Source organism: Megalobrama amblycephala, linkage group LG6 (assembly GCF_018812025.1).
Source record: "Megalobrama amblycephala isolate DHTTF-2021 linkage group LG6, ASM1881202v1, whole genome shotgun sequence".
NCBI lineage: Eukaryota > Metazoa > Chordata > Actinopteri > Cypriniformes > Xenocyprididae > Megalobrama > Megalobrama amblycephala.
The window spans coordinates 45,697,184-45,710,076 of NC_063049.1; the positions used below are offsets into that span (position 1 = coordinate 45,697,184).

Genomic DNA, 12,893 nt, shown 5'->3' on the forward strand with positions numbered 1-12,893 from the left:
GTCACTCATGCTGTTTATGCGCAATAAAAGCGTTTGCATTAGTGCTCGCGGACGTTACGGTGAAACACAAGCTGCTTCGGGGTTAAAGCTCATCAAATGCACTCGATCTACTTTTTTGTCTAATTCCAAATCCGTGACAGACGCTCTATTCCCTCCCCCGTGACGAGTCTGAGCGCTGGGCCCGCGGGCTTCAGCCAGACGCTGTTTGACGTGCTGAGCGACAGATTGGTGCATCGGTGCGCGAGACCCTGCTTCAAACGAAGGAGCAGAAACCGCCACGCTGAATTATGGATGTAGGATGTTTGGTAGATGATCACTTTTTCCCTCAATGAGTTAAACTGTGCTGCACTGATGTGAACTGGCACTCTTTTCTGATGTTGCTGCTTTGCTGTTGTTTTTCCTCAGCAAATGTTGGATTCCAACCTCAGCAATTTGATCAAGAGGAACAGCGAGCTGGAAAACCTCATGGGGAAGTTGATCCAGACGTGCCAACATGTGGAGGTAAAGCCGGACAGCTGGATTTAAGCTTCTTATATGATATTGACTTGATTTTAGTGATTTACATAAAATATAAAAAATAAAACGGACGATAAGAGGAAGTCAGGCACTTTCCCCGTGTTGTTTTACTAATTTACCAAAGTTTTTATTGTTATTTATCACTTGTAAGCTTGAAAACATGTTTTTGTGACAGTAATTCAGTTCAGACTCTTATTGATTCTCTGATTGGATGAGCTGTTTTTGCAACATTGATGTATTTTATTGTTGTCTTGTGCACATAACTTTGTGTTATTTTTGACATTTCCGCTGATTTGCTTGTTTTGATTTCAGCACAACGCGGCTCATCAGGAGAGCAAACTGACGGAAGAGTGTGACACGCTGATCAACATCGTACAGCAGAGGAGACAAATCATCGGGACCAAAATAAAAGAGGGAAAAGTACGATCATCAACATAATCATCTCATTTGTAAAGAAATTAGTGCAATGACACATTAAATTGATCAAAAGAGACCGTAAAGACATTTATAATGTTATAAAAGATTCTGTTTTCAACATTGATAATAATCATAAATGTTTCTTGAGCATCAAATCATCATATAAGAATGATTTCTGAAGGATCATGTGACACTGAAGACTGAAGTAATGATGCTGAAAATTCAGCTTTGATCACAGGAATAAATTACACTTTACTAGATATTCACATAGAAAACAGCTGATTTACACTGGAATAATATTTCACAATTTTTACTGTATTTTTGATCACATAAATGCAGCTTTGGTGAAAAGAAGAGACTTATTTCATTAAAAAATCTTACAGACCTCAAACATTTAAACTATGATTGCACCTTTTATTTGCATAAAAATGTTATAGTTAATCATGACTTCACTAATATTCTTTAAGGAATAGTTCAGTGGTCACTGTTAAAGTCAACATGAAATTTGATAAATTTACTTTCTTAATGTATGTTCCTGGTCTGTTTGCCTTCATAATGTTTTAGTAAAACTTGCTCTACTTCTGCAACTAATTATTGTAATTATATTTTAAATTATTGTATTATATGTACATTAATATTGCATATATTTTAGCGTGTACCTCTTTCTGTATACTTCTTTCTTACTTTTTTTGTAAGTTCACACTACTGTTCAGAAGTTAGGAGTAGTAAGATTTGTCCGAGAGTCTCTTCTGCTCTCCGAGGCTGCATTTATTTGATCAAAAACACAGTAAAAATAGTGAAATATTATTCCATTGTAAATCAGCTGTTTTCTATATGAATATATAGTAAAGTGTAATTTATTTCTGTGATCAAAGCTGAATTTTCAGCATCATTACTCCAGTCTTCAGTGTCACATGATCCTTCAGAAGTCATTCTGATATGATGATTTGCTGCTCAAGAAACATTTATGATTATTATCAGTGTTGAAAACAGTTCATATTTTTGTGGAAACCGTCATACATTTTATTTTTCAGTATTCTTTGAATAGAAACTTCAAAAGTAACTTCATCTTTTGTAACATTATAAATGTCTTTACTGTCATGCGTTCTTGCAGAATAAAAGTAAAAATCTTACTGACCCCTAACTTTCAAAGGTTGTGTGGTGTCTCTTGCTCTTTAAGAGCTGCCACTCTAAATTTCGTTGTACTTTAAATGGGAAAGAACAAAAGGCTTTGAGATTTTCTCTCAGAGGAAACTCTGTTTCCTTCCTTACTGTGTGTCGGTGTCAAAGGCCACTTGTGTATCGCCAAAGTGAGAGGTTAGTTATTCAGACCATGTGATATTAGGGATTTAGTTTTGACGTGTATATTTCTGTTTACACATAATGCCAAAATGGATGATCATTTGCCTTTTTACTTAAAAAGAAAATGAAAGCCATCTTTTAATGTTGGTTTAGCAAAGTCTGTGTGTATCTGAATCCTAATGGCCTGTTTTCGGTCTCATAACATGTTTGTCTGTGTTTAGGTGGTTCGGCTGAGAAAGCTAGCTCAACAGATAGCTAACTGCAAACAGTTTGTGGAGAGATCGTCCTCCCTCATCGCTCAAGCGGATCAGGCTCTGAAAGAGACCGATCATGCTCGATTCCTACAGACTGCAAAGAGCATCTCAGAGAGGTGAGAAAACATGACATAATGCCACGCTAGAGTAGAACTGGCTGCAGCGAGACTGGAATAGCTGCAGGTCGGGTAATGGGTTTGTTGAAAGGTACACAATAGGTGTGTTCGACTTGAAGCGGCGCTGCGCAGAACCTAAGCGGCGCTCGCCCCCTAGCTGTGTATGACATCAAAGTACTGCAAGAGCGATTAGAGAGCAGTTAGTGGCCTACCTTTCGACCTTTTGATACGCCCCCTTCTTTTCGGCACAGCTCCTACCTTTCGACACGCCCCCTACCTTTCGACTCACCCCCTGTCTTTCGGCACGGCTCCTACCTTTTGATATGCCCCCTACCTTTCGAACTCGCCCCCTACCTTTTGACTTGCCCCTTACCTTTTGATATGGCCCCTACCTTTCGCCTCGCCCCCTACCTTTTGATATGCCCCCTACATCTTGATATGCCCCCTACCTTTCGAACTCGCCCCCTACCTTTCGCCTCGCCCCCTAGCTTTTGATATGCCCCCTACCTTTCGACTCACCCCCTACCTTTCAACTCGCCCCCTACATTTCAACTCGCCCCCTACCTTACAGCACGCCTCCTACCATTTGATATGCCCCCTACCTTTCGACACGCCCCCTACCTTTTGACTCGCCCCCTACCTTTCGGCACATCTCCTACCTTTTGATATGCCCCCTCATTTCGGCACACCTCCTACCTTTCGATATGCCCCCTACCTTTTCGACTCGCCCCTACCTTTCAACTCGCCCCCTACATTTCAACTCGCCCCCTACCTTACAGCACGCCTCCTACCATTTGATATGCCCCCTACCTTTCGACACGCCCCCTACCTTTTGACTCGCCCCCTACCTTTTGACTCGCCCCCTACCTTTCGGCACATCTCCTACCTTTTGATATGCCCCCTTCATTTCGGCACACCTCCTACCTTTCGATATGCCCCCTACCTTTTCGACTCGCCCCCTACCTTTCACCTCGCCCCCTACCTTTCGACACGCCCCCTACCTTTTGACTCGCCCCCTACCTTTCGGCACATCTCCTACCTTTTGATATGCCCCCTTCATTTCGGCACACCTTCTACCTTTCGATATGCCCCCTACCTTTTCGACTCGCCCCTACCTTTCACCTCGCCCCCTACCTTTTGATATGTCCCCTACCTTTCTCCTCGCCCCCTACCTTTTGATATGCCCCCTACCTTTCAACTCGCCCCCTACATTTCAACTCGCCCCCTACCTTACAGCACACCTCCTACCTTTTGATATGCCCCCTATCTTTCGACACGCCCCCTACCTTTCGACACGGCCCCTACCTTTCAGCACACCTCCTACCTTTTGATACGCCCCTTCATTTTGGCACGCCTCCTACCTTTCGATATTCCCCCTACCTTTTGACTCACCCCCTACCTTTCGACTCGCCCCCTACCTTTTGATATGCCCTCTACCTTTCTCCTCGGCCCCTACCTTTTGATATGCCCCTACCTTTGGCCTCGCCCCCTAGCTTTTGATATGACCCCTACCTTTCGACTCGCCCGCTACCTTTCAACACTGCCCCTACTTTTCGCTTTGCTTCCTAGCTTTTGATATGCCCCCTACCTTTCGACTCGCCCCCTACCTTTCAAGTTGCCCCCTACCTTACGGCACGCCTCCTACCTTTTGATATGCCCCCTACCTTTCGCCTCGCCCCCTACCTTTTGACACGCCCCCTACCTTATGGCACGCCTCCTACCTTTTGATACGCCCCCTTCATTTCGGCATGCCCCCTACTTTTTGCACGCCTCCTACCTTTTTATACGCCCCCTTCATTTTGGCACACCCACTACCTTTCAATATGCCCCCTACCTTTCGACTCGCCCCCTACCTTTCGCCTTGCCCCCTACCTTTTGATATGCCCCCTACCTTTCTACTCGCCTCCTACTTTTTGATATGCCCCTACCTTTTGATATGCCCCCTACTTTTCGACTCGCCCCCTACTTTTTGATATGCCCCCTACCTTTCAGCAGGCCCATTACTCCAATCTGCAGAAATCCACACTTGGCTTCATAACTGGTGCAAAAGATGCAACGGAAGCAAATAGATAAGTTTATACATCAAATTGTGGCCTCTATTAGTTTGTCTTAAGCTATTTCATGATATATAATTACAGAGTCTCAATGGCAACAGCGTCCTCACAGGTCCTGATTCCGGAGATCAACCTGAATGACGCGTTTGACGCATTCGCACTGGACTTTTCCAGAGAGAAGAAGATGCTGGAAGGTCTGGATTATCTCACAGGTTGGTTCAATGCTTGGTTTGTATGTAAAATCATGCAGCTAATATATAAAAGGTTCTACTTCTATTGTTCTATTATACATTTTCACGTTTTCTGGTGTCATGGTGCAGAAACAGTTTGAAGATAATTTCCTGCTTATGAAGTGAAACTACTTTAGCTATCTGAGTTGTGACTCCAGCTTAATGTTTGTTTAACATTGCATGTTACTGTATGTACAGTAAATAATGTCAAGCGTATGTTTCTGGCCTTTTGCGTGCAGTGTGAATAATGCAACCTGTTAATACAGGCAGAGACACTGACACACTGCATATGTGAGATGTGTGACATAAGACACAAACATTTTTCTGAAATCTGTTGTTTTGTCACAGCTCCGAATGCTCCCACCATCCGCGAGGAGCTTTGCACGGCATCTCACGACACCATCACAGTCCACTGGACATCAGAGGATGAATTCAGCGTGGTTTCATATGAACTCCAGTATACCATCTCCACCGGCCAGGCTAATGTTGTCAGTAAGTAAACCGAGCGGGAAGTCAACAGAAACTCAAACTCGGCCCATATGAGCTGTCTGTAATATACAGGTCGACCGTATCCGTCTCTAATGCCATTATCTGAATAAACAGAAATCGAATCATCTCGTGCTGTGATTTTATTATAAATCCAGCACTTCATAAAGCACTGCAGGGGATGTGATGGAATTATGACACAAAAGCAAACAGAATTCAGCCAGAAATGTGTCGTTGATTTTGTATCCGCGTAGATGTGTGGATTAGACAGAAAGTAGAGCAGATTATAATGTACAATATGAGTCGAGAATAGCCTGAAGAGACGAGGCCGCTGCAGACGGAAAAGCTTACTGAGTGAATAAGGTCACGGCGTACTTAAAGAGCAACCGCTGGTGTCAGGCAGATCTGAGGAAGAATGTAAAACACAGAACCAAAGCACGCGAAGCACGTGATGCATCTCCAAACGATAAAATTAGATGGCTGCCATTATGATCGTCAGAACCGTCTTTCTGCTTTTGTCACGCTTCACAGCTACTCCAGACACTTTATTTCCCTCGTCTGTCTGAAATAAAGTGAGTTTATTCACAAATATCATGAGTGTGAATTGATCTGAATTTTATTTGTAGTGTGTATATATATATATATATAAAGGTAAACGTCAGTGCCGCCCAGATTTTGTGATCGATGCATGATTTGCATCAAAATGCATTAAAAAATAATATTAAATTGTATTATATTACATAATTATTATTTAATGTTACATTATATTTATATTAAATTACATATATACTAATATTAATTGTATTATATATTTAAAATGATATAAAAAAAAAAAAAAAAAAAAAAAATATATATATATATATATATATATATATATATATATAAAATACTAATTATATTATATATAAATATAAAATATATTAAGCAATATTAAAAAAAAATGTAAAATTTTTTTTGCAGAATTATGAATATTTCTATGCTGTGGTCACTATTGACTTGAACACAATCTATTTCAGTGATTATGCACACTTACAATTAATTGTATTTTTACAGTCAATGATGCTAATTAAAAAAATATATGATGTTTTCACTTCAAAACAACACAAGAAATGCCACAAATATCACTGTAAATTTTAAGAAAAACCACATCATATCAATCAGTCATTTTGGGATGCAAAAATCTGGAAAAATGTCTGGCCTGCTGGACTGATTTACTAATTAAAATTCTGTTTTGTTTCTAACTATAGATATACATAGTAGCAGCAATACTAGAACGAAGTCTGAAATGTCTGAAATTTAATTTTCTAAAATAGCACATGCAAATCTATTTTTAATAACTTTTGTTCATTTCAATATATGGTCCAGATGTTTTAAATGTCTGTGCTGTGTCAGGTCTGTGTAACTCGATGGACAGCTGGATGATCGTGCCCAACATTAAGCAGAACCACTACACCGTTCACGGCCTGCAGAGCGGAACCAGGTACATCTTCATCGTGAAGGCCATGAATCAGGCCGGGAGCCGCAGCAGTCCGCCGGGAAAACTCAAGACAAACAGTGAGTTCACACATTTCCATTATGAGATCCACTGAAGTTTAGTGTCTTTGAGCTCAGAGTAAAATACTTTAGGATGTCCTGAATGTTCCAGAAGTCACTGTCACTGCTAACAGATGCAGTAACAGCATTGTTGTTGAATCGCAGGTCAGCCGTTTAAGCTTGACCCCAAGTCGGCCCACAGGAAGTTAAAGGTCTCGCATGACAATCTGACGGTGGAGCGGGACGAAGCCTCGTCCATGAAGAGCCACGCTCAGGACCGCTTCGGCGGCACGGGGAACTACGGCGTCACGGGGAACGTGTACATCGACAGCGGGCGGCACTACTGGGAGGTTCTGATTGGAGGGAGCACATGGTAAAACACACACACACACACACACCGGGTCAGCAGAGATTTACACTCTTTCATTGGCCTTTTGCTGACACTTCACTTAAATCTATAATGCACATTATAATGCATGATATCTCTTCATAAATAAAGCTAAAATGCATTATAATTTCTGCAGATTTCTTCTGAAATTGGTTGTTTCTCGTGTTTGTAATGCATTATACTTTTTAAAGGTGTAACAATTAATAGATAAGCATCATGATGTATTATAACTGTTATGAGATCAAACAATGACAAATTAATGCCTTCATAAAAGTTTATAATGCATCGTCTATAAAGGCTTTAAGTAAAGAGTTCCCAACATTTGCATTGTTTCCTTGTCTAATTAAAATTTAGTGACATTATGATAATATGTCACATGACAATATATTGAAATAGAGCCTAAAGTGTTATTTTAGTATTATTTATGTAATATTTTAGTATTTATTACTATTTTAAATTAGCTTGTATTTGTATATTTTTCAGTTTTGGTAATTTTGTTGTGCTTTTGCATTTTTTATTATTTTTTTTTACTTTATTTTTTGTTTAGCTTAATTTTTATTTCAGTTTTTGTAATTTTATGTGCTTTTGTCAATTTTATTATTTTAAATTTTTTTTGCTTGATTTTTATTTCAGTTTTAGTAATTTTGTGCTTTAGAAATTTTTTAGTTATTTCTTTTACATTTCTTTTTAGCTTAATTATTATCTCACTTTTAGTACTTTTATATGCTTTTGTAATTTTTATTATTTTTTACCTTTTTTGTAGCTTAATTTTTATTTCAGTTTTAGTAATTTTGTTGTGCTTTTGTCATTTTTATTATTTTTTACCTTTTTTGTAGCTTAATTTTTATTTCAGTTTTAGTAATTTTGTTGTGCTTTTGTCATTTTTATTATTTTTTTACATTTGTATTTAGCTTAATTTTTACCACACATTTGAACTTTAATGGTTGTAGTTCACGAACACTTTAAAAATGTTAGTCTAACCTTTTTAACCTTAAAGAGTCTAAGTCGTGTTCGAAATTTAAAGTATCATATAAATTAAGCCTCTAAAATGATTTTAAGTACCATTTTCATGATAATGCAATGTCAAATTTTAAAATGTTTTTCGCAGGATGAATTTTGTGTTTAAGCTTTCCAATGAAACCTAATTTATAATGTTTTCTAAAATATGTGATAGGGAAAAAGGCAATAAATAAGGTGACACTAGCAGTTATATTATAACGATATTTCACTGTTTTCACTGTATTTTTGATAAGTCTTTCCATCTTTCAGAAACATGATAAAGTCCTAATTGTTCCAAACTGTAGCTGTTCTAATATAATAACCGAAGCCTGCTGTACTGATGCTCTGTAATTCCCTCCAGGTTTGCCATTGGCATCGCATATAAATCTGCTCCCAAACACGGCTGGGTCGGTAAGGACTCGGCGTCGTGGGTCTTGAGCCGCTGCAACACCTCGTGGGCCGTGCGTCACAACAGTAAAGAGTTTCCCATCGAACCGTCCCCTCACATGCGGCGTCTGGGCGTCCTGCTGGACTACGACTCCGGCTCTCTGGCGTTCTACGACGCCGCGGGAACACAGCACCTCTACACCTTCGACATCGCCTTCTCACAGCCCATCTGCCCCGTCTTCAGCGTGTGGAACAAGTGCTTGACCGTCCTGACGGGGCTGCCCATTCCTGACCACTTAGAGATCAGTGACCCGCACGACTGAAGCCGTTACACCTGCTGTTAACATGCATCTCAGATGAAGGGTTGTGTACCAGAACCGACTCAAAAACACACATGCCACTCTCATACCTAAAACACACATTTTCAGTACACACATTTCAGTCAATTTATGCAATATGTCGAACCTTTAAACCACCGGAGAAAAATCAATCTGCGGAAAGAGTTTACAAGGAGCCCAATTCTGCTGGAAAACCACAAACTTGGCAGATTTAAAGGGATATTTCACATCAAAATGAAAGTTGTGATGATTTCCTCACTCTTGTCGTTCCAAACCCGTAAGACTTTCCTTCATCTTTGAAACACAAATGAAGATTTTTTTAATGAAATCTGAGAAACATTCATAAAGAGCTGGTAAAATTTACCGCTCTAAACATATGGATTTATTTTACCGTCTCTTTATGAATGTTTGCAAGCGAGTTTTGTTTGAACAGACTTTCAATGGAGGGACGGAAATCTGTCAGATTTCATTAAAATATCTTCATTTGTGTTTCGAAGATGAAGGAAAGTGTTATGGAGTAAATGATGGCAGAATTATCATTTTTGGGTGAATGTCCCTTCAAGGCAGGACACTACAGGCAAATATATTGTTTTTTATTTTCATGCACTGCTCAATATCAAGATTTTGGGCTGTTTTGGCTTTTTTTTTCCAGACTAGTGGAAAGAAAACATCAAAAATGCACTTTTAAGTGTTTATTTTATTGCACTTTATCTGTTTGCATCTGTAAGTTTTAATTTGCGTCAAATCTTCACTTCATCAGCTTTACATTCACAAACTTTACAGTTTCTTTCATATCTATATTCTGAAGCTTTGTTCATGTATCATTCGCCTGATTTATAGAACATTTCATTCCTAAAAACATGATGAAAATAAATTTTTCTTCTGTCTGTTGACAGTATTTTCTGGTTTCTGGAGTGATGAAGAGAATCCTCTCTGGAAAAACCTTTTAATATGTCAACAAAATCAAACAGGAATGATGAATCTGGCTTTATACAAAGTTCAGATTTCTGCTCTGGAAATGTATGCAAATGAGTGCATATTTAATTAGATAATGCCTCATTTGCATATTTACATTTCAGAAAATGTTTGCAGTTCTTAATATAATCAATCATCTGAGCGATTCCGATGATATATTTTACTGAACGTGATAATTTGAGATGGATGTTAATACGGGGTAAACCAGGCTCCTGCAGAACTGGACCAGAATCTCTGTTTGCCTGTAAGAAAATCCCACAACACTGTTCCCGGGTTCACCTAATAATAATCGCTTGACCTACATTCCATAATTAAGCACCTTGAATCGTAATAGTTGTCATCCGAGCAGAATTATTTATGACTCTTCTGTCTCCTGCACCTCGAGTCACTTTATTTACTCATTCTTTAGGGTTTTAGCGTCTGTGTAAGATTGTGTGCGAACACCAAATTCATGAGATGGAATCAGCGCTGACACTCACATGATTTACTGTTGTGATCCTGCTCCCGTGTGACTGACTGGTGCTCTTCTCGGCTGTGTTCGGAATGGAATACTAGCTTACTGCGTACTCAATACTGTGAGCTAAACTCTGTTAGCTGGGAAATAAAGTTATTTTACAGTTTATTTCTTATAACAATTGGATTATGTAATTATAGGGGTTATATGTAGAATTCAGAAAGCCTTGTTTTTAGCAACACCGGTGGCTGTTAAGTGAACTGCAGCAGCAAATTACTGCTCATGCACACGTGACTTTCAAGAGACTGAACGTGATTCAAGGCCTGATATACTCACAGCAAAGGGCTTTATAGAAGCTGGTTTTCGCCACTGAATAAAAAATATGATATAAACTCGCAATTTTTACTTTTTTCTTTGAATTACGGTATAAACTCACAATTTTTACTTTTTTCTCTGAATTGCGCGATATAAACATGCAATTTTTACTTTTTTCTCTGAATTGCACGATATAAACTCACAATTTTTACTTTTTTCTCTGAATTGCGTGATATAAACTCACAATTTTTACTTTTTTCTCTGAATTGCACAATATGAACGTGCAATTTTTACTTTTCTCTCTAAATTGTGCGATATAAACTCACAATTTTTACTTTTTTCTCTGAATTGCGTGATATAAACTCACAATTTTTACTTTTCTCTCTAAATTGTGTGATATAAACTCAAAATTTTTAATTTTTTCTCTGAATTGCACAATATAAACGTGCAATTTTTACTTTTCTCTCTAAATTGTGCGATATAAACTCACAATTTTTACTTTTTTCTCTCAATTGCGTGATATAAACTCACAATTTTTAATTTTCTCTCTAAATTGTGCGATATAAACTCACAATTTTTACTTTTCTCTCTAAATTGCGCAATATAAACTCGCAATTTTTACTTTTTCTCTCAATTGTGTGATGTATCCTCACAATTTTTACTTTTCTCTCTAAATTGTGCAATATAAACTCACAATTTTTACTTTTTTCTTGGAATTATGTGATATAAACACAATATTGACTTTTTTCTTTGAATTGCATGATATGAATGCAATTGCGAGATATAAAGTCAGAATTGCGCAATATAAACTCGCAATTTTTACTTTTTTTTCTCAATTGCGTGATATAAACTCAATTTTTACTTTTCTCTCTAAATTGTGCAATATAAACTCACAATTTTTACTTTTTTCTCTGAATTGTGTGATATATACTCACAATTTTTACTTTTCTCTCTAAATTATGCGATATAAACTCACAATTTTTACTTTTCTCTCTAAATTGTGTGATATAAACTCAAAATTTTTAATTTTTTCTCTGAATTGCACAATATAAACGTGCAATTTTTACTTTTCTCTCTAAATTGTGCGATATAAACTCACAATTTTTACTTTTTTCTCTCAATTGCGTGATATAAACTCACAATTTTTAATTTTCTCTCTAAATTGTGCGATATAAACTCACAATTTTTACTTTTCTCTCTAAATTGCGCAATATAAACTCGCAATTTTTACTTTTTTCTCTCAATTGTGTGATGTATCCTCACAATTTTTACTTTTCTCTCTAAATTGTGCAATATAAACTCACAATTTTTACTTTTTTTCCTGGAATTATGTGATATAAACACAATATTGACTTTTTTCTTTGAATTGCATGATGTGAATGCAATTGCGAGATATAAAGTCAGAATTGCGCAATATAAACTCGCAATTTTTACTTTTTTTTCTCAATTGCGTGATATAAACTCAATTTTTACTTTTCTCTCTAAATTGTGCAATATAAACTCACAATTTTTACTTTTTTCTCTGAATTGTGTGATATATACTCACAATTTTTACTTTTCTCTCTAAATTGTGCGATATAAACTCGCAATTTTTACTTTTTTCTTGGAATTATGTGATATAAACATAATATTGACTTTTTTCTTTGAATTGCATGATATGAACGCAATTGCGAGATATAAAGTCAGAATTGCGTGATATAAACTCACAATTTTGACTTTTTTTCTCTGAATTGCGAGTTTAAATCTTTATTTCACTTTATATCACGCAATTCTGACGTCATATCACGCAATTGTGAGAAAAGTCGTCAGAATTGGGAGATATAAATTCTTGCAATCTTGATTTTATTTCTCGCAATTCTGACTTTATTTCTTGCAATTGTGAGTTTATATCTCGCAATTGTGAGAAAAAAGTCACAATTATCTTTTTTATTTTTTATTCAGTGTCGAAACAAGCTTCCGTACCTTTTCATTCTTCACTTAGAAGTAAAAAGTAAAAACCTTTACTGTTGACGAACATCCCGACGCCGTCCACGCTGCTGAGAGCGACGGTTAGATGACAATGTAAATCTGTGCTGCTCTCTTTCCTCTCAATAACAAAATGAACAACAAAACTGACAGAAAACAGCAGT

At 37.5% G+C, this 12,893-nt stretch overlaps 1 protein-coding gene across 5 annotated transcripts in view; it reads left to right on the forward strand.

Annotated features, from left to right (window-relative positions):
- Positions 1–10,841, forward strand: part of mid1 (midline 1) — a 50,339-nt gene extending 39,498 nt beyond the window's left edge. For 4 of the 5 annotated variants that reach the window (XM_048194872.1, XM_048194871.1, XM_048194870.1 and 1 more), the window contains exons 3-10: positions 406–501; positions 829–936; positions 2,457–2,605; positions 4,744–4,871; positions 5,238–5,381; positions 6,768–6,929; positions 7,074–7,281; positions 8,657–10,841. In XM_048194872.1, the coding sequence (XP_048050829.1) occupies positions 406–501; positions 829–936; positions 2,457–2,605; positions 4,744–4,871; positions 5,238–5,381; positions 6,768–6,929; positions 7,074–7,281; positions 8,657–9,005 (1,344 nt within the window). In that variant the 3' untranslated portion in view covers positions 9,006–10,841. Of the gene's footprint in view, positions 1–405; positions 502–828; positions 937–2,456; positions 2,606–4,743; positions 4,872–5,237; positions 5,382–6,767; positions 6,930–7,073; positions 7,286–8,656 lie in introns of those variants that run through there. The other variant, XM_048194873.1, reaches the window with a different exon arrangement.
- Positions 10,842–12,893: the final 2,052 nt, after the last annotated feature.